Source organism: Centropristis striata, chromosome 6, assembly GCF_030273125.1.
Source record: "Centropristis striata isolate RG_2023a ecotype Rhode Island chromosome 6, C.striata_1.0, whole genome shotgun sequence".
In the NCBI taxonomy this organism is placed as follows: domain Eukaryota; kingdom Metazoa; phylum Chordata; class Actinopteri; order Perciformes; family Serranidae; genus Centropristis; species Centropristis striata.
Genome location: NC_081522.1, coordinates 38,299,825 through 38,327,534, shown reverse-complemented (window position 1 = coordinate 38,327,534; position 27,710 = coordinate 38,299,825). Strand labels below are relative to the sequence as shown.

Genomic DNA, 27,710 nt, shown 5'->3' with positions numbered 1-27,710 from the left:
AGAAGGGCGTTTCGGGGCGAGAAAGTGATTCTTTCCATTACAAAAATGTCATAGATGATGTCATACCTCTCGTCTTTAGATGGGCTGTTTTTTTAGCTTTTTTAGCAGCTACACTCGGTATGTCAAAAAGGTATTTTGTGTTTTTATTTGAGGATGTAGAGGCTATACAGAAGCCCAAAAAGAAATTCATCCCAATAAAAAGCAATGTTTGCCCCAAATATTGTCACCAATTCTATATTGATCTTACGCCAGAAAGCATTTACATTTGGACAAATACAGTAACTTCTATTCTCCCAGAACTCATCCAGGATATATTCTCTACTTATTCTCAGTAAAAAAAACATTTGCAGCTTGGGCAAGTTTAACATGTGATTTCCCAGACTCTTACACAGCCTTTAAATTGGAAAAATCACTAGAAAGTTATAAATCAGTCTCTCTTCTAGCCTCTTTTCTCTCTGCTGATGATTCTCATGTGTGGAGCTGCTGTTCTGTTATTAGAAACATTAAAGTTCGAGGACAGTTCTTTTTATTTTGGCTGCTACAAACAGAGAGTCCACCAGGTGGCAGCAGAGGAGCAGGAGAGGAAAGAGAAGCTGATGTTTCACATCACAGCAGACAGAAACTTCTCTCACTCTTGAACAGCAGCAGGTGGACTTTTGTTTTTCATAAAACCAGTTTGGTCAGATTTTAACTGAGTTTGTGGACAAAAAAGTTTTCTTTGTCAAAACAGTTTGAGGTCAAAGAGAGAAAACAGCAGATCAGCTTCACCTCCACCGACTGGCTGGGAGTTTAAGTTCATTTTAGAAGGTAGAGAAAGTAGCTCTCTGTCAATCTGATTCCTCCTGAACATTTTTTTTTACCTAAATCGGTTTTTTTTTATTACCTTTTTGTGCATTATAACTGCTTTCTTTTTAGTGTATTTTTAACTGGACATAGTGTGTCCACCCATTTCTAGTGTGTGACTAGGCCTGAAATGGACACAATATTTTTTTTCTGGACTCAATATATTGACTTTTTGTGCTTTTTTGTGTTTTGTTTAAAGTAATGCTGCAAATGTTTAACAGGCAGTACAGATTGCCCCAAAAAACAAAACTATATTTCAGCCATTCCAGCTGTTTATATGTTATTTTAATAATAAAATAATATAATACATAAGGTTTATCTCATTGTAATGTTTTGTTACCAGCCTGAAAGTCTATTTTATTTGTTTTAGTTGTAGTTTATTTATTTATGTTTTATTTATCTAGGATATTTTAATATTTCTTTTCCACATTACAATTCCAATGTTTAATATTATTGAAATTAAAAAATTAAATGCTGTGGAAAAGGATGAACTTATTATGCTCTAATATGGTTATAAAACTAAACAGCGATACAACAATACTATCGTTTATCAGGATAGTTTCTGGGGAAATATATCGTCCGAAAAAATGTGTTATTGTGACAGGCCTGGGTATGTTTTTGTCTGTTTGTGTTTATTGTTGTGACCAAGTTTATGCTACCCTCTGGGCCCGGCCATTTTGGTAAAAGTGATTCCAATTTCAATGCGATTACCAGGTTTAACCCATTTAAGGCGGGAAAGCATTACCGTATTTCTACCATTATAACCGGGGGCGCTGTTGTGTTATTCTACCATTAAAGCCGGGAAAGAGGTTAAGTCGTTTTGTAGTATTTGTAGTTTTTTTTCACTTATTTTCGGTCTCTTGGCCAATGAAATGCATCAGAATACATGTGGGAGTGTCGCAATGCAACATGGGACTTTTCCAGGACTTTGAAATCATCACAAAAATGACTAAAAAAGACACAAAATGACTAAAAGAAAGACAGAAAATGGCAAAAAAGAGACACAAAAAAAGACACTAAATGACAAAAAATTATCAAAAAAGACACAAAATGACAAAAAAAAGACACAAAACGGCGAAAAAGAGACACAAAAAAAGACACAAAATGACCATAAAAAGACACAAAATGACAATAAAAGACACAAAATGACAAAAAAAGACACAAAATGAAAAAAAATGACTAAAAAAAGACACAAAACGGTGAAAAAGACACACAAAAAAAGACACAAAATGACCATAAAAAGACACAAAATGACAAAAAAAGACACAAAATGAAAAAAAATGACAAAAAAAAGACACAAAACGGTGAAAAAGACACACAAAAAAAGACACAAAATGACCATAAAAAGACACAAAATGACAAAAAAATACACAAAATGACAAAAAAAGATATAAAATGAAAAAAATGACTAAAAAAAGACACAAAATGAGCAAAAAAAGACACAAAAAGACACAAAATGAGAATACATGTGGCAGTGTTGCAATGCATCATGGGACTTTTCCAGAACTGAAATCATGGTGGAAGACGACTATAGCGGAGGGAGCTCAGATATAACAGCTATAAGCTCTCAAATACTGTTTGAATTTCATTTCTATCTGCTACAGAGGCTGAAAAATCTATTATTTAGTAGGAAGAGTTGACACTTCTGTTGAATTTACAGAATAACTTCAGGTTTTAGGGGCTTATTTTAAAATCACCCAGAGGTTTTACAGGCATTTTTCCAGGCGTTTTAGGCCTAAATGGGTTAATAAATACCACATGCATGTCTCTGTGTTCCTCCTCTACAGGCTGATTGAGTCCAGTCTGGGCAGCGTGGCCACCAAGTTCAACTTCTTCATCCACAACCTGGCCCAGCTCAGGTTCTCCGGCCTGCCGGCCAACGACGAGCCCATCCTGTCCTTCTCCCCCAAGACCTACACCCTGAAACAGGAGGGACGCATCCTCCACGCCTCCATCTTCTCCTTCCAGAAGAGATACAACCCCGACAAGCACTATGTGAGTCCCTCTCCATGTCTGATATGGATATCAGGGTTCCTACGGGTGCTTGAAGTCCTTCAAAATGCTTACATTTTTATTTACTTTGTTGTTATGTGGTGCTGTTAATTAGATTTTTTTAATAAATATTATTTCATTTGGGTGTACATGGTTTCAGATATTAAGTCCTTATTCTATTCCTTATTTACTGTATTATATATAGATTTTATGTAATGAATAAATCTGCTCATTACCATATATATATAAAACTATAACTATAATTATATATATATGTATATATGTATATATATATATATATATATATGTGTATATATATATATATAATATATATATTAATAATATACCTAACCTTCTCCAATTTCACAAACTATATATTTTTTGAGTGTATAAAGTTCTGACCTCCTGTCCATCTCCTCCCTGCAGACGTACGTGGTGAGGATCCTGAGAGAAGGCCACAACGAGCCTCAGTTTGTCTTCCGCACTTTTGATGAGTTTCAGGAGCTCCACAACAAGCTGAGCATCCTGTTCCCCCTCTGGAAGCTGCCCAGGTAACATCTCCTCCACTGAAACTCAGCTGATTAAAGGGACAAGAAGACAACTTTTATACAGTCATGGAAAAAATGATTAAAGCACCCTCGTTTTCTCCTGCTTTCTTGTTCATTTTAATGTCTGGTACAACTAAAGGTACATTTATTTGGACAAATATAATGATAAGAACAAAAATGGCTGATACGAGTTTAATTGGAGAGCTCATATCTAGATATTTAACATGGTTTTATTGGTAATGATTGTAATCTGATGCTTCTATTGGCTCATGTCTTTAGAATCTAAATCAGTGATTTTTTTTTTGTCATTAATTTGCTTTTTTAATTGACACATCAGGGATTAAAACCGTGTGAATAGCAAGACATTCTGTATGTTTCAGAGGGATTAAAACCCCTCATACGAGCAGCCCTCTATCAGCTCCTCAGCTTCCCCTCTGGGATGTTTTCAGGTTGCTGTGTTACAATTTAAACATTTTCTCTTTGTTTGTAGTTTCCCAAATAAAATGGTTCTGGGTCGAACCCACATCAAAGAGGTGGCAGCCAAGAGGAAACTGGAGCTGAACAACTACGTCCACAACCTGATGAGGAGCTCCACAGAGGTCACACAGGTACACACACACACACACACACACACACACACACACACACAGAGACACACACACACACACACACACACACACACACAGGTACACACACACACACACACACACACACACACACACACACACACAGAGGTATACACACACACACACACACACAGACACAGGTACAGGTACACACACACACACACACACACACACACACACACACACACACACAGGTACACACACATACACACAGACACAGGTACACACACACACACACACAGACACAGGTACACACACACACACACACACAGACACAGGTACACACACACACACACACACACACACACACAGGTACACACACACACACACACACACACAGGTACACACACACACAGGTACACATATTGTTATAATCCTTATTCTGATTTCTATATCTATATTTAGATATCTGCATCTGTTTTCTGTGTGTCTGTATCTGGAGCTGCTGTGACTAAACTGCAGATAAATAAAGTCTGATCTTCTCGTGTGTTTTCTGTCTCAGTGTGATCTCGTCTACACTTTCTTCCATCCGATCGCTCGTGACGACAAGACTGAAGGCCTGGACTCCACACCCAAAGCTCCAGGTAAACACATTATTAAACATTATTACTAAACACCTGCACGTTTCATCCTCATACAGCTATTAGTCACAGTCACTATATGAGTGTTACAGTAGATAATCATTAACTCTCCTGGTATCTTCATTTTTCTAGGAAGAGCAATAACCTGAGCATGTTTAATTATATAAAAGTGTCAGAAACTAAAAAAATCCCAATAAACATTGTTTATATTTCATTAACAACTCCTTTATTAACCATTTAAATCCATATTTTTAAGAGTTTAAAAGAGTTGTTTAGAGTGAGTTTTCTAGTCTTTTTGGTCATTTTGTGTCCTTTTTTTTTTGTAATTTTGTGTCTTTTTTTGTCATTTTGTGTCTTTTTTTGGTCGTTTTTTTGTCATTTTGTGTCTTTTTTAGTAATTTTGTGTATTTTTTTGTCATTTTGTGTCATTTTGGTCATTTTGTGTCTTTTTTGGTCATTTTGTGTCTTTTTTTAGTCATTTTGTGTCTTTTTTGGTCATTTTGTGTCCTTTTTTTGGTCATTTTGTGTCCTTTTTATAATAATTTTGTGTATTTTTGGTCATTTTGTCTCTTTTTTGGTCATTTTGTGTATTTTTTGGTCATTTTGTCTCTTTTTTTTTGTAATTTAGTGTCTTTTTTGGTCATTTTGTCTCTTTTTTTAAGTAATTTTGATACTGCCTCCAACGGCAGTTAGTTTTAGTTAGTTTTGTAGCCACAAAATACAGTTTCAGTTAGTTTCTTAAGAAACTCTCGTTTTTATCTTTTAATTCCAATTAACAAAAACCTTTTTTCAGTTCTATTTTTTGTGATTCAGTCGTTTTTGTTAACTATATTAACTTGTTTGTGACCCCAGAGCCTCCTCTGAGCCCCACGTCTGGTCGGGTGGAGGGAGAAGTGAAGCTGTCGATCTCCTACAGGAACAGCAACCTGTTCATCATGGTCATGCACATCAGAGATCTGGTAACAGACATGATCCAGTAAACTGGTTTAGACTGACGGGACAGCTGCTCCTTTACTTCTAACACTATTAATGTGTCCGCTGCTCTCCTTCAGGTCTCTGAGGACGGAACAGATCCAAACCCGTATGTGAAGACCTACCTGCTCCCAGATCCACACAAGACTTCCAAACGCAAGACCAAGATCTCCAGGAAAACCAGGAACCCCACCTTCAACGAGATGGTGAGAAACACAAAAACTACTAACTCACCAAGTCTACAACAAAAATCTATCAATCCAATCCAATCTCCTTTATTTAACCAGGTGAAAAAAACCCTTACGACAGGGTCCACGTGTGATTTATCAAGCGATCGTATCTCTCCAATCACAGCGTGAGAATGATCGGCTGTTGATAAATGTGGCGGCTCGAAAAAAGGATCATTTAAATATCACGCCCTAATATATATATACTATATGTATAATGTATACCTGATTCAGAGGGCTCGCCTCCAGAGTTTACGACAAAAAACAGGCCTGTTTTTTAATTTATAACAGTTTATGGGTCCCTTTAATTACTTTTTTTGGTAATTTTGTGTCTTTTTTTTTAATATTTGTGTGTCTTTTTTAATAATTGTGTGTCTTTTTTTGTAATTCTGTGTCTTTTGATGGTCTTTTTAAAGTAATTTAGTGCTTTTTTCAGTCATTTTGTGTCTTTTTTGGTAATTTTGTGTATTTTTTGGTCATTTTGTGTCTTTTTTTAATTTTTGGTCTGTTTTGTAATTCTGTGTCTTCTTTTGGTAATATTGTGTCTTTTGGTCATTTTGTGTCTTTTTTTTTTAGTAATTTTGTGGTTTTTTTTAAGTAATTTCAGGTTTTTTTTAAATAATTTAATTTTGTGTCTTTTTTGTAGTTCTGTGTCTTTTGTTGGTAATGTTGTGTCTTTTTAAAGTAATTTAGTGCTTTTTTCAGTCATTTTGTGTCTTTTTTGGTCATTTTGTGTCGTTTTTAAATAATTGTGTGTTTTTTAAAATAATTTTTGGTCTGTTTTGTAATTCTGTGTCTTCTTTTGGTAATATTGTGTCTTTTGGTCATTTCGTGTCTTTTTTTTAGTAATTTTGTGGGGTTTTTTGTCATTTTGTCTCTTTTCTTGGTCATTTTGTCTCTTTTTTAAGTAATTTTGGGGGTTTTTTTGGTCATTTTGTGTCCTTTTTTTAGTAATTTTGTGTATTTTTTGGTCATTTTGTGTATTTTTTGGTCATTCTGATACTGCCTCCAGCGGCCCCCCAGCTACTTTGAGTTTGAGAGCCCTGGTCTAAACCCTGATAAGAACTTCCTGCTCCTCCTCCTCCTCCTCCTCACCACCTCTCTCCTCTTCCTCCCAGCTGGTGTACAGCGGCTACAGTAAGGAGACTCTGGGCCTGCGGGAGCTGCAGCTCAGCGTGCTCAGCGCCGAGTCGCTGCGTGAGAACTACTTCCTGGGCGGCATCACGCTCAGACTCAAAGACTTTGACCTCAGCAAGGAGACGGTCAAGTGGTACAAACTGACGGCCGTGCCTTACTTCTGACCTGCTCCTCAACACCTCCGACCCGCTGCCTCTCCCACGCCGCCACGTCTCCACGGCAACACAAACAGCTGCATTCACTTCATACGGGAACACCTGAAAACATCAAATATCACTGCAGAGTTAATAAAATACAGCAGCAGGACACAAAAGTCTGGAGAGGAATCGAAGGTTTCTGACGTGATATTTTCATTCCAAATCCAACAAACTGATTTATAACAGTTCAAAAACTGTCACATGAATCATGTTGCGATCAATGTTCCTAAAGGGATCGTACAGATTTATTAAAGTGTGGTTATATGAGGTATTTATCCTCAGCAGGCAGGAGAACTAGAAGCTCTCAGCAGTGTGATACTGTGGCTAAATATATTTTAGACGCCTAAAAAAATCATGAAATGGACTTTCCCATCAGATTCTAATGAATAGAGATGCACCTGGACACTGACTGGATAAGTTCCTCATACAACCACACTTTAAAAAAAACTATTAATTTCAGACATCATGACAGGAAACAGCTGTTTGTTGCTAAAAAAAAAAGACATGCAACACTAAATAAATGTGCAGTAAACTGTCCTGTAACAAGCCGATCCTAAATAATTTCATCGTTGTTTCCTTGCAGCTTCGAACCAGGTTGGACAGCAAACAGTCGGGTTTATAAAACAGAAATAATTCTAATAGTTTCTTCAGTGTTTCTTCCCGTATGAGCTGAATGCAGACTGGAGGGGAGCCTGCTCTCCTCTCTCCACCATCTCCCTCTTTAACTAATCAAAGATTGTTTCTGTGACAAACAATCTCCACTTATTTTGTCTCTCTCTCTTTCTCTCTTTCTCTTTCTTTCTCTTTTTCCTAAACTATAACGAAGAGCTGTAATTGTTTTGTACATTTTGATATTAGAGGACCAAAACGGCTTACTTTCAGAAGAGTATATATAGATTGACACATTTATTTTTTAAGGACTAGAATGGGGGCTCATTTTTACAGTTTTTTTTTTTCCTTGTTTATTTTCTACATAGACGAGTAGGAGGCATCAGGGTTTCTTGTGGGTAGACGAGTCCAGCACAGAGTCCAGAGATCACAGAGAACGTGCCAAAAGTAACGAGGAGGACAGAAATCAAACCACTGAACACAAAGGGTGCCTTCGTTTGTGCTCACAATCCCTTTTTAATGCTCAACTTGGCCTTATTGCTATATATATATATATATATATATTATATATATTTTATTAACAATGTGATATGTCCTTATTAACCCTCTGGAACCACTCGGGACATTTTCAGCCATATTTTGTCATTTTTCACTTTTGTTTTTGGTAATAATTTTGCCTTTGATACTGCAAATGACATGATTTTTGGAAGAAGGTTTTTGAAATTCAGATATCAATATTCAATATCTCTGATGGGTTAATAATAATACACTGTGTACACATTTACGACCCTTCGGGCTGAAAATGTCCACCTCCAAAATGCTATAAAAACTTTATAGATTAATATTTTTTTTTCTACTTTTTTCTGCATAAACCTCTTAAACAGCTTCCGCCCTGCTCAAAGCTACCAAATGTTTAAACATTTTGGGCATTTTAACCCTTTAAATGAAAGGTTGATTGCACGATATCACTGTTTTTCCAAAGGAAAAACACACAAAAATGTAAGTAAATGTTGTAAAAAAACTTACAACTCTCTGCTCAAAACTACCAAACATTTAACGATTTTTCAGGATTTTAACCCTTTAAAAAAATAAAAATCCATTTTAAATCTGACACTACACAAAAACTAAATATGCATCAAAATCAATTTTGTTTTTAATCTTTCACATATCTGAGATATGAGGCTGTGATAAAAAAACAAACAAGCCCCAGCCTAAAAAAATATTATAACTAAAATAACTACATTTTTGTGTTTTTTTCTTTGAAAAACAGTGACATCGTGCAATCAAACTGGCATTTAAAGGGTTAAAATGTCCAAAACATTTGGTGGTTTTGAGCAGGGCGGAAGCTGTTTAAGAGGTTTATGCAGAAAAAAGTAGAAAAAACTATTAATCTGTGAAGTTATTATAGCATTAAAGTGTAAATGAAAGTGGGCCAGAGGGTTAAATAAAGATGTCTATTCTTTAAAGCTCCAGCAGGATGTTCAGTAACAGTGGACTAAAGCTCACTACCAGGTCTCTCTCATCTTATTACTTGACTGTTTTCACACCTTAAAGAGGAACTTTTTGTATCATAAGCTTTGGACGCGCTCGTCTTCGCTCTGGATGAAGAGATTCTGGTTGACCAACAAACAGCTCCATGTTTCCTTCAGGTGGTTCTAAACCACAATTCAGACTTTTAAAGAAAAACAGTTTCAACTGTCTGGATGAGAGGCAGCAACACACACACACACACACACACACTCACACACACACACACACACACACACACACACACACACACAGGCACTCACACACAAACACACAGGCACACAGACAGACACACACACACACACACACACAAACACAGATAGACAGACAGACAGACACACACACACAGACAGACACACAGGCACAAACACACACACTCTCTCACACACACACACACACACACAGACAGATAGACAGACAGACACACACACACACACAGACACAGAGAGACACACACATAGGCACAGACACACACACAGAGACACACACGCGTGCACACACACACACAGACACACACACAGGCACAAACACACACACTCACACACAAACACACACACTCTCGCACTCACACATAGGCACTCAGACAGACAGACAGACACAGAGACACAGACGCACACACACACACTCTCACTCACACACACAAACACACAGACACAAACACACAGGCACTCACACAGACAGAGACACACACACAGACACACACACAGGCACTCACACAGACAGACACACATAGAGACAGACACACACACAGGCACTCACACAGACAGACACACACAGACACACACACACACACACACACTCTCTCTCACACACACACACACACACTCCCAGTCCATGTGGTGTCATGACGCCGTGATGAGTAACTGGGAACGATGTCAGCAATAAACTGCCGGTGAAGTCCAGATCAGCCTCGTTTTACGATATTTAAGTGCGAAAACATTCTGAATTTTGAGGAAACATCCGGCAATCTGAACACGGATCAGTGCTGAAAAAAGGCGACTTTACCTTAAAACATCTTCACTAAAAAGGGAACAAGACTCTGAGCATTAGCTGCTTTCCTCTCCACTCGCTAACTATAAACCTAAAGTTGTTATTAATGTTTAATAAAGAAATTGAATTTATCTGAAAAAGGTTTTTTTAAGAGAAGATCTACAAGACAATTATGATCTGAGAGCATCACTCACACTATGAATATTAGTGACTTGATCCACTCTTTTAGTGACTGTACAAAGAAAACAACAGAGTTTGTATTAACATGGCCAGTTATTTATTCTTAATTGGTGACCTGTAACCGAATGGATCAGTGTGTACTGTAATCCCTCTTTCCTAAAGCAAATTAAATGTTTTTGGAACAAATATGATGTCTTCTTTTATTTGTCTGTATTGTACAACAACTAAAGTTTAGCAGTTTGAACATAAAATACAGTCATGGAAAAAATTATGAGACCCTTGTTTTCTTCAGTTTCTTGTTCATTTTAATGTCTGGTACAACTAAAGGTACATTTGTTTGGACAAATATAATGATAACAGAAATAGCTGATAAGAGTTTAATTTAAGAGCTGATATCTAGACATTTAACATGGTTTTATTGATAATAACCAAAATCATTATCAATTGTGTCTTTTTGTTGTTCTTTAAACCTAATTTTTGGTAATTTTGTGTCTTTTTTTTGTTATTATACGTCTTTTTTGTTCATTTTGTGTCTTTTTATTGGTCATTTTACGTCTTTTTTTTGGTCATTTTGTGTGTTTTTATTGGTCATTTTGCATCTTTTTTGGTCATTTTGTTTCTTTTTGGTCAATTCATTTTAATGCATTTAATGCCTGGTACAACTAAGGGTACATTTGTTTGGACAAATATAATGATAACAACAAAAATAGCTCATGAGAGTTTAATGTAAGAGCTAATATCTAGACATTTTCCATGGTTTTCTTAATGATGATTTTGGTTATTATCAATAAAACCATGTTAAATGTCTACATATCAGCTCTTACATTAAACTATTTTGAGCTATTATATATACAAGCATTAAAATGAACACGATATTAGAGAAAACAAGGGTCTAATAATGTTTTCCATGACTGTATTTTGTTTATGTGCAAATTTTATTTAAATATAAGTCAAAAAAGGGATTTGATAATAATCACATTCTGTCTTATTTACATTTTAGACCAACTTCTTTGGAATTGTGCTTGAATAAAATGTTTCGGTTGAATGTGAATTAGATGTATTACAAAAATGATGGGAAAATCAGTGAATTTTGATGACTATTAGGGGCTATTTATGTATTTATTTGTCAGAGGAAAAATGCTTAAGTTCATAACATTTTTTTAAAAATCTATTGTATCTATTTATGATACAGTGATACAATTCACAATAATACTTCACTTTAAACCAATACAAATACGTGGGTAAATATTCATAAAAACAAATAAGATAAGATTCCTTTATTGATCCCCCATGGGGGGAATTCAGGTGTTGCATCAGCACAAGCACAGAGTAAAACAGATGTGGAAATAAAAATAGAATAATAAAATGGGATAGAATAAAGATCATACATAAATAGTATAAAATAAAAAATGCAAGCAAACAGCCAAGACCAAATTAAAAAACAAGAAGTGCAAACATTATATAAAAGTGGCAGTGAATTGTCAACAAAATAACAGTATGAACATGAAAAAATAGCTCAGCACCTTCATTTCTACAGAAGATAAGAGCGCCCAGTTTGTAATTAATTATTTTTATGATTATTGATTAATCTGCAGATTGTTTTCTCAGTTCTGAAAAAGTAAGAAAAATAAATTAAGTAAAATAAAATATGACGGGGTCAACATAAATAAACAGACAGTAACTAAAGTAAAAACATTAAATAGGGCCACAGTCTCACAGTTTTTTTATCATTTTTATTTAAAAAATAAATAAAAGGGAGGTCTGACTTTAACAAATTCACATGAAGGAATGCAAAATAAAAAACACATTGGAAAGATTAGAAAATACTCTTTTATATTCATATATATATAATTTTTTTTTCTTACTAGTATTTTCCAGTAAAAGTTAAGGTTCGTAGAATGTATTTTCTAAGAAAAAGAGTTGATAATAATAATAATCGTCATCTTGATCGCGTTAAGGACGTCAATAAGCGTCTCTCTGCGTCATTGCGTCACATCCGGCGCAGGCGCAAAACCGTTTTTTCTGTCGCGTGTGCGGCCTCTCTTCCTCCACCGCCATCATGGGTCGCATGCACGCTCCCGGGTGAGCTCTCCTTTTACCCTTAAAACTTAATTTAATGCGTCCACAGGTCGGATTTTACGGCGTTAAACTATTCATAAACATGTTATGGACGTCCCAGGATCAAACTTGAGCTCTTTAATCGAGCCTAAAAGCAGGAAAATAACTTAGATTACCGGACCGTCTCACCGACATCATCTCCTGTTAGCTTCAGCTAGCTCCAGCTAGCTCCAGCTAACCGCGTTTATCGGCTCCACTTTAGGGTTAATTTAGACAGAAATATAGTCAACATCCACAGAGCACATGCAAGGTTTTAATGTACTACAGAAGAAGAGATTAAACCATTGTAACTTAAGCACCTGATGTTAGTATTTACAGTATTTAGCGCTAACACGAGTCTGCAGCTAACGTTAGCTTCATTTACTGCTCAGAGCTGCACACAGACATGAATAATATCTTTATTTAGTGTTTTTAAACTGAAATGTTTCCTTCACTGCCAGTGTTTCTGACTAGTTTGTGTGTGTGTTTCCTACAGAAAGGGCCTGTCCCAGTCAGCTCTGCCGTACAGGCGCAGTGTTCCCACTGTGAGTTACACACTTTATCACATATATGTTCTATATTCAATATTTATTAATAGGTTTTATCAGTTGGTAAATGATTTCTACGTTACTTTCAGTGGCTGAAGCTCACATCTGATGATGTCAAAGAGCAGATCTTCAAGCTGGCCAAGAAAGGCCTGACCCCCTCTCAGATCGGTGAGTTTACTTATTATTAATATATTAATATTTATTGTTTTGTGCTTGTGTAGAATAATAGAAACGTGTTGCTCTCCTAAGTGTGAAGACAAAGTGATCATTGTATCCAGAATGCAGATATCTATCAATCCATGTGGCTGTTTAAAGGCTGCACGACTTGGAAAAATATCCAATTGTCATTATTTTGACTGTTCCAGTTGTGATAATATTGAAGGGAGGGAAGGTTCTTGCTTTATTTTCATCAAAAAATATATTTAAAATACAATTTCTTGGACGGAACATCCCCGAAGCACCACAATACATTCAAATTAGTAATTTGACACACAACAAAAAAATGTATAACTACTGTACCCCCTGTGATTAGAATATTCCACCATATATTAAGTTCTCTCTCAAAAACAAACATGAAATAATATAATTTATATAAGGTGTATAGAATGTATGCATGTCTTTTTTTTTATATTCTTTATTCAGTTTGTCTGTCTTGAGCTGCTGTGACGACTAAATGTCCCCACTGTGGGATAAATAAAGTCTTATCTTCGTCCATGGAGGCATTTCAATTAATTTTGATTATTTGCGCAGCTGTGTTTAATGAAACCTGCGTCTGTAGCTTTGTCATGAGTTATTAGAGACCTAGAAAAGTTACTGTTTTTTGTGTCTTAACAGTTGCTTAACCGGCTAAAAGATTATTTAAAAGAAGAGGACTACTGTGCTGTCATTCTGTCACTTAATATCTTAGTTTGCGAAACTGCTTTTGCAGAACTGTATTGCTATTGGCCTTTAAAAACAGGGAATTTAGATCAATAGATGGATGGCTCCACAGGTATTCTGCATCAGATGTAACCACTGTTACATTGTCTGGTCAATACTAATTTTAAATTGCACTCCTGTTAACCACCTTAACAGATCAACTCTATATTGAAGGTCAAATCTATATCCAAAATAGCACATTTTTGTGAATGTTTCACTAATTGACACCAAGTCATACCTTTTGCTTCTGTTTTTGCTGCTCTTACAAGTTAATTTCCCTGTTGTGGGATCAATAAAGTATAATCTAATTTAAATAAATTACATTAAGTTGGGCACAGCTATACATGTATAGCATTATGTATCTATATATTGTATGAAGCTTGCTTGCCATTGTATTAATCAGCTATGGGGCACCAGCACTTTCTGTTGGACTGTCACATCAGCTGTTTTATCATTTTGCTCCAATGGCCAGTTAACTGTAGGAAAACAGCACAGGCCACAGTAAAGAACAGTCTGTCTGCTCAGCAGCTCAGTGACAGGAAACCATTTGTTATATTTCAAGAAAACAAAGAACTGCTAAAGAACATTGTGTAATTTTGGCTGTTTAGGCAACTATTTTTTTTTCCTTATAATTTTGTACAAAATTGCAATGTATGAAAGTCGAGGAGTAAAGTCAGGAATCTTTCTGACACAAACTATAAGAGTTGTTGAGTTTGTTTTAAGACGGGAGTCTAAACTGCCACAATCTGTAACAGTGTGGTACATTAAGGCGTGAAATAGTTTCTCCTGATCCCCCAGTACAAAACAAAAGGAATGAATGATGGAAGCAGACGATGCTGCACACAACAGTGCATAAATTCAGTGGTTACTGTGGGGTGAATGTTTCTTTGACCCATCAATATCACAAATGAATGTAGGATAGAGCCAGGTGAACCTGAACCAGGGAAGCTATTTGAGATGTTGACATATCTGACACCTTGCTCCAGACTCGTATCTTAGTTTGAACTTGTTTGACCTTAATACCAGGATAAATATCATTGTCACAAGCTCTCATGTTTACAAATCTGGTTTGATAAAAAAACTTGGTAGTTTCAATCGTATCAGTTGCTCGTATGGACGGATGAAGTAGATGATGCTGCAGGTTTACCTGTTGGTTCTGAATCTGTTTGATTCGTTTTGTCTCAAGGCTGATATTGACACATAAATAAAGCAGATTGTCTATGAACAACACAACATACAGTGTCTAAGGTTTTAACCCCGTGTGTCACCGTGTCCAGGTGTGATCCTGAGGGACTCCCATGGTGTGGCCCAGGTACGTTTCGTCACTGGCAACAAGATCCTGAGGATCCTCAAGTCCAAGGGTCTGGCCCCTGACCTGCCCGAGGATCTCTACCACCTTATCAAGAAGGCTGTGGCCGTCAGGAAGCATCTGGAGAGAAACAGAAAGGTACGGCAAGACCAGACCCAAAAACCTGGTCAAAGATTTAAACAAACACGCTTTTAGAGTGGCATCTAGTGTAGTTTTCTACTGTGAACCGAAGGGTCTGAGGCCACTTCATTCATCTCTTTATCACTGTCATATGATGCGAGTAGTTAAAAAAAAAAAACTAATTTGCGAGCACCAACATGTTTAACACCACAATTAGACTGAGTCCAGGTTTGAGTCTGGCCTGAGGTCCCCCTACCGCATGTCTTCCCTCTGTCTCGTCCTACCATTTTCTCTCACTATCTAATAAAGCATAAACAAATGCCCTCCAAAAATGATATAATAAATTATAATAGGTTTGCCAGAAATGCAAGTGGTTTTTTTTTAAAAGTGCCAAATATTTATTATGAAATTAATTTTGTGCTTTAAAAAAAATATATCATGCTTGCAACCAGCAGTTTCCTATACAATATACCTCTACTACTATTCCTAACTATATGCATGGAATGATGCACAGATCATTGTCCTGCTCTTCTTTTTCTTGAGAGTTGTGATATTTCTTTTGTGCTAGAAAAATGCTGGAGGTAAATTAGCAGAGTGGCAACTTGGTGCCATCTCTGCCAGTCCCCTTCACACAGTTAAATTAAACAAAGGATGTGTTTAAAAATTGGCATTAAGATCAAAATGCTCCTGGTAAAAGATGCAAAGGAAACACAGCAGTAGTGAATGTGCTACAATGATCTTTAGCTGCTGTGAAATCACTGTAAACCACGCCCTCATGGTTTATCGCTTTACTGCACAGTCCATACATTATTGTTCCACTTGATAACATTTTGTTACTGTTCCTGCAGGACAAGGATGCCAAGTTCCGCCTGATTCTCATCGAGAGCAGGATCCACAGGCTGGCCCGTTACTACAAGACCAAGAGAGTACTGGCCCCCAACTGGAAGTAGTACGTATCCATTCTGCTTTAGGAACCTTTTACTATATTCATATTTGTTTTGAAAAGTCTACTATTTGTGTTTTTTTTATCAAAAAATGGTGACAAAGTTAACTTTGACTAGAGAGACCAGTTGTTTTTTTGTGGGCTGTATACTTAGAAAGATGCACAAATCATTGTCCTGCTCTTCTTGTTCTTGAGAGTTGTGATATTTCTGTTGTGCTAGAAAAAAGCTGGAGGTAAATTAGCAGAGTGGCTACATGGTGCCACCTCTGCCAGTCCCCTTCACACAATGAACTGAAGCACTAAATTAGTGTTTTCTACTTTATTTATTAATGTTCAGGGCATTTGATTAACTGCAACTCTGTGGTCACATTATTTTTGCATTATAACAATAATTGGATTGTCATTTATTATTAATAGTAAGAAGTAGAGCCTGCCTTTTGACATGGAGCCTGTTTCCTCTTGCTGTGGTGGTGATTGTGAGGCGTGCTCCCTCTAACGGTGTGTTTTCTTTCTGTTCACAGTGAGTCCTCTACAGCTTCTGCTCTGGTGGCATAAACATGTTCACTTTTTGGATTAATAAAACGATTTAAATGGGATTTTTCTGATGTGTTTTTTTTTAATTACCAGTTTAACAGATCTAGTTCTTAAAATGAATTTTGAAATGTAGCTTTAAAAAATGAATGTCTGAATATTTCCTTTTTATATAATTTAAACTCAGAAATACATAATTGACCCAGGAAGGAAATTTTAGTTTTAAGTCACTCCCATTCCAGAATGAGAAATGAGCATGAAAAATGTGAATTTATACAATGTACAACTAATCCAGGCTTCATGCCAGATCTTGAATGTTTGGAAAATGCTTCATTTCAAATGATTTAATGCTAGGGAATATGCTTAAATTCATATACTCATTGAATACTGCAAGTAACAATCAGGTGTCATTCTGGTAAGAATGGAATTATGAATGGCTTGTAAAAAAAAAAAAAAAAAGTGAATATACATAGCATAGCTGTGGGTATAAATTAATCATGTTAACTTGTTTTGCAAATTATTTTATAGTTTATATACTTTACAGTTTAAACATGATAAAGGCTTGGACGATCTGGGAATTATTGATTTAGGTATTTTACTCTTAAAAACCTGAAGAATCTAATACTGAAAATGGGATTTATGATTGCATTAAATGCAATAATGTACATAACTGTATATAAGTAGGTTAAGTGTATAGTATAAATATATAATGCCAGAGTTTTGCAAAGTTGAATTCTTCTTCTAAAAATTGTACTAGATAGATTACTTTATTCATCCCTGAAGGGAAATTCGGTTGTCACAGTAGTCTGGTATTTAAGTACAATAAAACAAAAGAATAAAATACTAAGGTAGAATAAATAAAAACAATAGAAAAAACACAATAGAACAAGGACAAGTTAAAAAGAAAATTTTGTAGGTAAGATACATTGGCAAGATGATGGTTATAATGTTATAGTAACTAGACAGCATATAATAGTAAGGCTAGTATAATAGTACTGTAAATTTAATTAATGTGAAAAAAAATAATTGTGAGAATGAAATCGAAATGGCACCCAGACGTTAATTTTCATTTCAACTGCTTGAAAAATTTCCAGCAATTCAAAATCACCCGCCTGATTTCGCTTTCTGTCACTATCTTCACTGAATTAATCTCAAGTGTTTCTGTGGAAATTACGGGCAGTTTCCATGCGTCACACGTTACGCAATCCGGGGGAGGGACTTATGACGTGAAGGGGCGGGAGATTTGTGACTAACAGCCACCGTGACCAATCACAGCTCTGCCTGACGTCACAGTCGTTCCGTTAAAAGCAATGGTGTTGCAATCGTGAGACATTCTGCTCTTCCACAACAACAACGACACAACACCAAAGAAACATGGAGAAAATACTCGCGAACATTTGACGAAGGAGATCAGAAAATGGCACATACTGGCCGGAAAATGAAGCGACAGCACATCGACGCCTATCTGTCACCGACAAATACGCGAAGTCTGTTGGTTTTCGACGAGGAATACCAGAACACGTGAGGATTTTTACAACATAACCGCCGCCGTAACCCAAGAAGAAGAAGAAGTACAAAGATGGCTGCGGCTGTTGGTTCCGAGAAGGTTCCTGAGCGGACGATGGAGAGGTTCGGTACCGGAGGGATGGCGCTGCTGCCCTGGACCAGACACATGCTCACCGTGCTGTGGGAACAGCTTCGACTGCTGGTCCAGGTCATATACTACACCTTCATGTCAGGTAGGAAGACAGTCACGTCAAAACTTGCATCTCTTCGGTGTGTCTGTTGTTAATTCTCCTCTAACGTCTCCAATTAGCCGTTACTGTGGTAACCGTTTTAACCGTTACTGTGGTAACCGTTTTTAACCGTTATTGTGTTAGTGGGCAGTCCGTGGCCTAGAGGTTAGGAATTGGGCTTGTAACTTGAGAGTCGCTGGTTCGATTCCCCATCTCCCCAGGTCTAGGACTGAAGTGCACTTAACCCCCCCTGCACAGCTCCCCGGGCGCAGTAATGTGCTGCCCACTGCTCCTTGCATGGTGTGTTCACTTGTGTGTAAAATAAGTATGGGTTAAATGCAGAGGTTGCATTTCCCCATTAATAAAGTAATCTTCTTCTTCTTAACCGTTGGAAACTGTTTTACTGTAACGTTAACTTAAAGATAGCGTCAAGTTGTCTTTATTAACCTTAAAAATAGTAACTTTTTTATGTATATTTGCACCTCTAAAAAAAAAACAAAGTTTAGATTGTTAATATGTAACGTATTTACAGATAAACGTCATCATAATTAATAACCCCTATAAATAAACCAATCTAACAAGGTCAAGTTGGCTATTTGTAGTGCCCAGTTTATTTTCAGAGACTGTAAGCTATTTTACATCTTGTTTACGCCCTAATCCAGTTATGGCACAGTGTTGTGTTACCTCCTGTATTATCACAATAATCTCCCCTGTGATATTCCCTGTAGTGCTCCATAGTGAGCTGTTTATTGTGGAGTTGTTATGTTATGAATGTGAGTTCTGTTGTCAGGATTAACGGGTCAAAGCCAGAATCCTGTCAGATTTAACATGGATTTAGTTTTGAAAATGCCATCTGTGACAAAGTGGCATTACTGTTCTTCTTCTATTCACAACAAAGAGGCAGATTAATGGATATTGTATGTATACATATCAAAGAAAACTTGTCATTATTGTTATATTGTCACCCAGGTGGTCGTATTATTATGGTCTTTAATCAAGCTTGAAACAAAGAGGCAAAAGCTTACTTTTCATGTCATAATGCCCTAAAGGTGATCATAACTCAACAGATTGTAACTTTAAAATCCATTTCTTTTGACTCTCAACTCTAACTTTTTCTCCTGATCTTCCAGTTTTCCAGATGTTCAGGTTTGAGGTTCACGTGAGGATCACAGACGAGACGGGTCAACACATCCAGCACATGACGACCACGGCCAACCCAACCGAGTCCTTCCTGTTCTCCTCGCTGTTTGACGGAGACAACGGAGTGATGGTCGGAGGTTCCAACCCCCTCTCTAACTTCTGTGCTGAAGTGGGCGACTCCTTCTCTGGTAAATCCCCCGCCGAGGCCCTGCTGTCCACGCTGCGTGCTGACGACCTCTGCTGCGGACTCGTGGATGATTTTGTGTCTGGCAACGAAGACGGCATCTTTCACAAATCCAGCTGGAAGATGGGCTTCCCCGGCGACTGGAACATCTTCGTATCGAGCAGCGACAGCTCCAACGACGGCTGCCATAGAAGTAGCGAGAAAGTCTTCAAACAGGAAACTTCAGAAGAGGAGAGAAGTTTTCACTGGAGCAGCGAGGAAGACCAGAACGTGGTTGAATTTGACAGCGAGGAAAGTAAAGCTCTCTGGGAGTCTCTGTCGAAATCTAGCGATCCTTACAACCCCTTCTTCTTCTCTGCCTGCATTTCAACAAACACAAACATGGGCAAAAGTAAAGGCAAAACCACGGACAGTGACGCTGAGATCATGTCGGTGAGCAAGGCCGGCGAGGAGATGCTGGGGCCGCGAGGCCTCAACGTCTGGGTCAGTCGCTCTGACAGCGAGAGCAGCTGGAGCAGCTGGGCCAGTTCAGACGGCTCCAGCCCCGACATGGACGAGGAGAACCAGAGGCTCCTGGAGTTCTTCAGCAGCCCTGAAGACCCCTACAACCCCATGTGCTTCACAGCCTGCACAATCAGCACCACGTCACCTAAGACCACCACCACCACTGTCTCCAAACAGGCCTCACTCCCTGCACCTCCCTCCAAGTCAGACACCGACACGGAGGAGAAGGAGAGCAGCGTTCCTCCTTCATCTGAGGACGATGAAGAGGAGCAGCTGTGGAAATCTCTCAGCCCAAAGGATGACCCGTACCACCCACTGAACTTTCAGGCCTGCCTCCAGAGCTCCCCAACAACAGCACAGCCAGACCCCCTTAATGTCCCCGACACTAAAAGTCCACCCACGAAGGGAAAGAAATGTGAAAACGCTAAAACGCCCCGAAAACCCAGAATGACCAAGCCCAGCCTGCCAGAGAGGCACGTGAAGCATCACTCTCATCCAGACAAGGTCCTGGTGCCGTGGAAAAGAGCCGGACAATCAGCCCGGTCCCCGCCAGAGGAGAAGAAGGAGAGAACAGACAGCAGCACCCAGAAAAAGGTAATTATCTCATGACAATTCATAGCTAAAGAGCCAGACAGGATTAGCTGAAGCATTCAATAAAATCCCAGAGGGTCTGAGGTAAAAATAGTCTCGTCTGTAAACACTGCAGAGCTCTGACATGGTTCAACAATAAGTCTCTGACTTTAAGTTTAATACATACATGTCAAAGCAGTCGGCTGAATGCTGATCTGTGGTAAGACAAGGGTTAAACCCCACCCGCTGACACACACACACACACACACACACACACACACACACACACACACACAGTGTTCTGCTCTGTGTGTTAAGCTGAGTTGTTGTTTGTTGTCGGTTAGCAACCTGCTGGTCGTCATGACTAAGCAGGTCATATGACTCATGCGAATCAGCAGAGAGTTTGACTTCCATGTTGGACTAAATGTAAAGTTGCAGCATGATTGCAAAGTCCTTTTAAGACCAATTAATGCACAGTTTCATCAGACTGAAGTAAAGCCTGAGGGAGAAAAACAAGCCAGTCAGAGAACTATCAGTGCTGGGAAAACACCTCATTGTTATCTATGGGTTTTTAATAGTAGGGTATTTTTTTCAAAGCGTTTGATCAACCATAAACATCTATTTAGCAACTTTAATGAGACGTTTAGATGTGTCTTTACTTCCTTCACTGGCTGGTTATAAATCAAACAAAAAAACACATCAACATTACGGTCGTTTAAACAAAATGGACTGATTTTTGTTCCTAATTTCCTGTGGATCTCAGGTGCGGTTTTCTCCTCTGGTCCAAGTCCACGTCATGCGGACCTGGCTGTTTGCTCGCCAGGCGACTCGTAAAGGACACTGGGAGGAAATGGTGCGAGACCGGGACCGCTTCCAGAAGCGAGTCCGTGAGACGGAGCGGGCCATCGGACACGTCTTCAGCCAGCAGCACAGAGAGAAGGTCCGGGCGAGTCTGGACGGTGCCTTGAAATAAAACCACGTCATGAACACTGAATGTTTAATTTCCTCCTGGATGAGAACTTGTGATTGGTTGCAATGCAACAGTGATTTTGATTTTAGGCCAATTAGAATTTTGATGTTAGGCCAATCTTAATGTTCGGTGTCAAGTTGAACAACTTTGTACCTCAAAAGGTTTTCTACATTTTGTGACTGTTGCACTGACTGACACTTTTATATTAACCTCAGCGTTAACGTGTGGAATGTGGTTTTTGTATGCCTTATACTGACCTAGTAATGTAACTTATTTATGCCCTATGGAGCTTGTTGTTTATTTTTTACCGTCGGTTTTAACCGTTTGTGTTTCTACATGTGTGAACAAACTAGAAGTTAAAGTAGGTGATGTTTGGTCCGAGAGCAGAGCTTTACAGTACAAAGTGTTTTGAAAAGTGTTTTATTTAAGCATGAAGGCATGATCTGCTGCGGTTATCGTCAGATACTTTAGTTCTTGATATTTAAGTTTTGTTTTGTGTTTTCCTTATTTGCACACAATCGCAGCCTTTAGCACTGATTATTATTATTATTATTGATATATTGACTGGAAAGATTCAAACACTTTGTCCTTTGTGATTCACTCAGCTTCTCATGGTAACATCATGTAGCCGGAAATGTTTAAAAAAGAAAAAAGACATTTGTAGCAAATTTGTCATTAGGTGCTTTGCCAAATCAATAAAATTTGTTACACTGTAGTTTGTTTGCTGTTTTGTAGTTTCACAACGAGGCTCAAACTTATGAGTTATAACTCAACTTAAAGCAACATAAACAACAAAGTCCCGTCCTGTTTATTACTCATTCTTGTAGTTATTTACCCTTCTGCCATTTCCTTAGAAGTTGAGACAGAACATGATGTCCCAGACATGCAAACATCCCACAGCACTCAGTCAAATCTCTCTGTGGTTTTGTTTTAAAGAGGAAGTGCGTGCAGCTGAGCACGTATCAGCTGAGAGGCGTTAGGGAAGGACACGCTCTGAGAAATGTCCTTACAAAAGGTTCAACATGTGAGATAAAATCTATTCACATGTTGTAAAATCATATCTTTAAATGTGGAAAGTTGTGTGTATTAATGAAACTTAACCCATAAGAACCCAGACCGATTTATCCTTTTTAAATACTTCCCCTAAATGTGACATACGTTACATTGGACATTTATGGAATTTATGTTTATATTTCTTATTTTAAAATAAATAAACTAGTCAGCTTTTCTGCTTACAGAAACACACATTTGCCTTTTTCTTTGCATCTCCACAACGTTTATCAAAATTGTGACAGGATAGGATAGGATTATTTTTTGTTAATATTTGGTCAAATGTACTTTAAATTGAACAGCAGAGCATATATATTAATTTAAAATAATTTAAACAGTGAAAGTAATTGAGTGGCCTATTACCATTTTTGTTTGTTTTGTTTTGACGAATATGGTGTTGAGGTTAAAAGCCCAATGTGACGTATACGTCACAGCGATATTTTTTTTACTTGTTTTATATTAATTTGTTCAGGAAATATGGTCAAAACAGGTTAAATGCAATACAGGACATTGACGGATTAGAATTGTTAAATGGGTTTAAACTTAGCCTAGTAACAAAAAGTGAGTTTTTTTAAATTAGCTACTTTTTCACATTTCTGTTTCCAGTCACAGTCACATTTTGGAGAAGTCACTTCTTGTAAGGCAGGGGTCTCAAACTCAAATGACCAAAAAAAGACACAAAATGACAGAAAAAAACTAAATTATTTAAAAAAGACACAAAATGACCAAATAAAAGACACAAAATTACAAAAAAAAGACACAAAATGACAGAAAAAAAAACTAAATTACTTTTAAAAAGACACAAAATGACCAAATAAAAGACACAAAATGACTAAAAAGTACACAAAATTACTGAAAAAACACAAAATTACTTAAAAAAGACACAAAATGACAGAAAAAAAACTAAATTATTAAAAAAAGACAAAATGACTTAAAAAAAGACACAAAATGACTGAAAAAAGACTAAATTACTTAAAAATTACACAAAATGACTTAAAAAACACTAAATTACTTAAAAATTACACAAAATGACTGAAAAAACACTAAATTACTTAAAAATTACACAAAATGACCAAAAAAGACACAAAATGACAGAAAAAACTAAATTACTTAAAAAAAGAAACAAAATTACCAAAAAAGATACAGAATTACCAAAAAAAGTAATTAAAAGGGACCTTCCACACACAACACGGTAAAGTGCCATTCATATAAAACTCACATTAAACTTTCATATCAAGGTGGGGGCCACAAAATATCGTCACTAGGGCCACAAGTTTGAGACCCCTGTGTTAAGGGATTTAATGAGTTAAGGTGAAGCATAAAGCTGAATATGGGATTATAGAACATTTAAAGTGGTTCTTATGGGTTAAAAACAACACCGCACACCAGGAACAAAACTCGTCTGGTTTCTGGTTTCAGCTGCCAAGAAATGCAGAAAAGCAGGACAGATTGTTATAACCAGGATCACATGACAGACTGCACCTTTAAAAAACCTTTCACCCAGTTCAGACACACCCACAGCTCACTCAGTCTGATGGTCACATGTGATGACCTCCACCTGCAGTTACACTCAAGTTTATAAAAGCCTTTTATCAGTGTTTTATCACACTGAGCTGCACCTTCTATGTCACCACTGATTTGGTGATTAACACACTTAAATAACATCAGGATGAAACATTTCAACTTTCATTTTAAACCTGAAAGTCTGAGATATTGCTTTGTTAAATATAGCCAAACACTTTACAACAGGGGTTTCAAACTCAAATTACCTGGAGGCCGCTGGAGGCAGTATCCAAATGACTGAAAAAACACTAAATACTTAAAAAAGACACACACAAAAAACAAAAAAGACACAAAATTACTAAAAAAAACCTACAAAATGACAGAAAAAAACTAAATTACTTAAAAAAGACACAAAATAACCAAAAAAAGGACAAAATTATTTAAAAAGACACACAATTATTTAAAATAGACACAAAATATTTAAAAAAAGACACAAAATTGCCAAAAAAAGTAATTAAAGGGACCTTCCACACACAACACGGTGAAGTGCCATTCATATAAAACTCACATTAAACTTTCATATCAAGGTGAGGGCCACAAAATATTGTCACGAGGGCCACAATTGGCCCACAGGCCGCGAGTTTGAGACCTATGCTTTACATTAACCATCATCAATTATTTCACTGTTAAAACTTATTATTATTAACAATGATTTCTGATTATTATTAATGAAGTAAACTGTGTTTTTAAACAGTTTATTATATGTATATATTTTTTTTGCATTTGTTAGTGATTACCAAGTGGTTTGTAAACCTTTAAAAAAAATCACAGATAATATAGTTAGACCTGATATTCATTACACATTCTTATGCTTAACTATTGATTTGTAAACATATTTATTAGGGCCTCGGGGCAATCGCACCGAGCACTGGTCCCATACAGCAATAGCTGTAGGGACCAGTACTGTTATACTGTGGATTTCTTCTTATTCCTCTTCCGGACGCAATTTCGTCCCGCTACTAGTCCTACAACTTAAAGAGTTGCAGGACAAATTATATATCAAAACGTGTGGTTTGATCGGGATCGGTGTGCTATTACTTTTCTCTACAGAATACGAATTTTTAACTGCCCAAAATTTTGCATTGAAATGAATGGGACGGCCGACAAAAAATGAGCGAAAAAGAACAATAATTGGAGATTTTTAAACGTCTACTTCTCCGGCATAATTTCACCTAGAGACTCCATTTAAACTTTAAACAGTAGACACAAGTCTTGTGTATCGGTGTATTAATCCACGTTTCGATAGGTCATATAGTTTTTTATCAATCCCTGTTCAATGACCATGATCATTTTTGGAGAAATTCTGAGATTATAATGGGTGTGTATTGCACGGAATGTTCGTGTCAGAGTGTATGATGTCATCGCTCAGAGTGTAGAGGGAGAGGTAAAACTGTCAAAAAATAAATTTGAAAACTGCGCTCCAGGCCGCAAATTCCACTCTACAGAAATAATTTATACATAGAAATGTAGGAAAATTAGTCTTCTCCCTCACAATCCTCTGGTAAAGCTGTCAGAGTTATAGTTTGGGCGTACGACGCAAAGATGCGCCACCAAAACCACCAACTGCCTCACTGGGTCCCATATTAAAAACGCAGGGAGATATTTAAAAAAGGGAGATGGAACAGTTGTTTTAGATCGCTTTAACAAAGCAATTTTTTTATTTTTCTGGAAAAAAAACATATGTAGACGTTCAGGAAGAACTCAGGATGCTCAAAGTGAAGTCGAATCAATGATAGGTATTATGGTTTTGCCAAAAATGCTTTCTGTTCGAGGCCAGAAATTCCAGTCCACCTCTGGCTGCTGTCACTCCTTCGGAACTTTAACAGGTGGTATCAGTTAATTCTGTTGATTGCTTTGATCTGATTGCCTTTGATCTTTGATGTGATTACAGTTACAGATACACACACACACATGCGCGTAAGTGCGCACACTCCTCACACATGCATACACCTGCTTCAAACACGCACACACGCACACACAGGTAACTTTGTGATTTTAATTACACACACAGGTAACTTTATGCAATTTTCGCTACACACACACACACGTGTAACTTTATGTGATTTTAATTACACACACGTGTTACTTTATGTGATTTTAATTACACACACACGTAACTTTGTGATTTTAATTACACACACACAGGTAACTTTATGCAATTTTCGCTACACACACACACACGTGTAACTTTATGTGATTTTAATTACACACACGTGTTACTTTATGTGATTTTAATTACACACACACGTAACTTTGTGATTTTAATTACACACACACGTGTAACTTTATGCGATTTTTGCTACACACACACACAAATGCGCGCGTATGCGCGCACACTCCTCCACATACATGTTTCTCTCTCACACACACACACATTTTGAGGTTAAAGGGCACAGTTTGAAATCTCTGAAGAATCTCATCATAGTGTACACACACCGGCAGTAGCCCCCGTGGCCCTTTCAAAATTTCCCCAGAGGAAATTTTCTAGTTATATTATTTCTAGTTATAACTTATTTTAATGGCAATTATAAATCTGTGTCTGATTATAATAGCTTGTTAAATGGCTTTAAGTTTCTATTAACATTATTTAAGTAGTTAACACTGTCAGTGGTTGATTATTGTTTTATAAACAATTAATAATTTAGGGTTTTAAAGTATCAAGTTGTATTATTTTGGCTCTATTAAATAATATATTAGTCTCTATGTAAGAGTGATTATTTGTGCAGCAATAATATCTATCTAAATAACAACTATAGACACTTTACAAAGTATTTATTAAGCATTTAACAAAATATTATAATCATCAGTTACAGCTTTTTAATACCATCCACAAAAACACAGACAAGACACATTATTTGTTTATTGTTAATAAATACTAAATATAATATATAAAATGTTTTAATGTGTGGAACAATAAACTTTTAAATGCATTCTAATCATTCTTAAAGTTTACATTATTAATTATTATTTTATTTATTTATTTATACAGTAAAACAGCGTGATAAACTGTTAACTAAAGTTTAATCAACTGTTTATTTACCATTTATTGATGACAGTTATTATAAAGTGATACCAATATGGACATTATTATTATTATT

The 27,710-nt window shown here is 36.9% G+C and overlaps 3 protein-coding genes and 2 non-coding genes across 6 annotated transcripts in view; all 5 read left to right on the top strand.

Moving 5' to 3' along the window:
- Positions 1-8,577, top strand: part of pik3c2a (phosphatidylinositol-4-phosphate 3-kinase, catalytic subunit type 2 alpha) — a 105,626-nt gene extending 97,049 nt beyond the window's left edge. For both annotated transcript variants that reach the window (XM_059335330.1, XM_059335329.1), the window contains exons 27-33: positions 2,631-2,838; positions 3,262-3,386; positions 3,874-3,991; positions 4,512-4,593; positions 5,443-5,549; positions 5,643-5,768; positions 6,908-8,577. In XM_059335330.1, the coding sequence (XP_059191313.1) occupies positions 2,631-2,838; positions 3,262-3,386; positions 3,874-3,991; positions 4,512-4,593; positions 5,443-5,549; positions 5,643-5,768; positions 6,908-7,090 (949 nt within the window). In that variant the 3' untranslated portion in view covers positions 7,091-8,577. The remainder of the gene's footprint in view (positions 1-2,630; positions 2,839-3,261; positions 3,387-3,873; positions 3,992-4,511; positions 4,594-5,442; positions 5,550-5,642; positions 5,769-6,907) is intronic.
- Positions 8,578-12,403: 3,826 nt separating this feature from the next.
- Positions 12,404-16,960, top strand: rps13 (ribosomal protein S13). The gene is made up of 6 exons (XM_059336032.1): positions 12,404-12,511; positions 13,023-13,071; positions 13,164-13,242; positions 15,270-15,439; positions 16,270-16,370; positions 16,886-16,960. The coding sequence occupies exons 1-6, from the start codon at positions 12,489-12,491 to the stop codon at positions 16,917-16,919; spliced, it is 456 nt and encodes a 151-aa protein (XP_059192015.1). The 5' UTR covers positions 12,404-12,488; the 3' UTR covers positions 16,920-16,960.
- LOC131974048 (small nucleolar RNA SNORA19) lies at positions 15,928-16,058 on the top strand. Its single transcript, XR_009394620.1, has one exon. It is a non-coding gene; the product is annotated as a small nucleolar RNA SNORA19 (small nucleolar RNA).
- On the top strand, positions 16,523-16,653 carry LOC131974047 (small nucleolar RNA SNORA19). The gene has a single exon (XR_009394619.1). It is a non-coding gene; the product is annotated as a small nucleolar RNA SNORA19 (small nucleolar RNA).
- Positions 16,961-18,154: 1,194 nt separating the features above from the next.
- Positions 18,155-22,714, top strand: ppp1r15b (protein phosphatase 1, regulatory subunit 15B). Its single transcript, XM_059336093.1, has 3 exons — positions 18,155-18,634; positions 19,762-21,053; positions 21,793-22,714. The coding sequence occupies exons 1-3, from the start codon at positions 18,475-18,477 to the stop codon at positions 22,000-22,002; spliced, it is 1,662 nt and encodes a 553-aa protein (XP_059192076.1). The 5' UTR covers positions 18,155-18,474; the 3' UTR covers positions 22,003-22,714.
- Positions 22,715-27,710: the final 4,996 nt, after the last annotated feature.

Excerpts from the sequence above, each read along its gene's own strand:
- rps13 (XM_059336032.1), top strand. The coding sequence starts at position 12,489 with ATGGGTCGCATGCACGCTCCCGG. Across the intron at positions 13,072-13,163 it reads ACAGGCGCAGTGTTCCCACT|TGGCTGAAGCTCACATCTGA; the intron begins GTGAGTTACACA and ends CGTTACTTTCAG. Across the intron at positions 13,243-15,269 it reads CCTGACCCCCTCTCAGATCG|GTGTGATCCTGAGGGACTCC; the intron begins GTGAGTTTACTT and ends CACCGTGTCCAG.
- ppp1r15b (XM_059336093.1), top strand. The coding sequence starts at position 18,475 with ATGGCTGCGGCTGTTGGTTCCGAGAAGGTTCCTGAGCGGACGATGGAG. Across the intron at positions 18,635-19,761 it reads ATACTACACCTTCATGTCAG|TTTTCCAGATGTTCAGGTTT; the intron begins GTAGGAAGACAG and ends CTGATCTTCCAG. Across the intron at positions 21,054-21,792 it reads ACAGCAGCACCCAGAAAAAG|GTGCGGTTTTCTCCTCTGGT; the intron begins GTAATTATCTCA and ends TGTGGATCTCAG.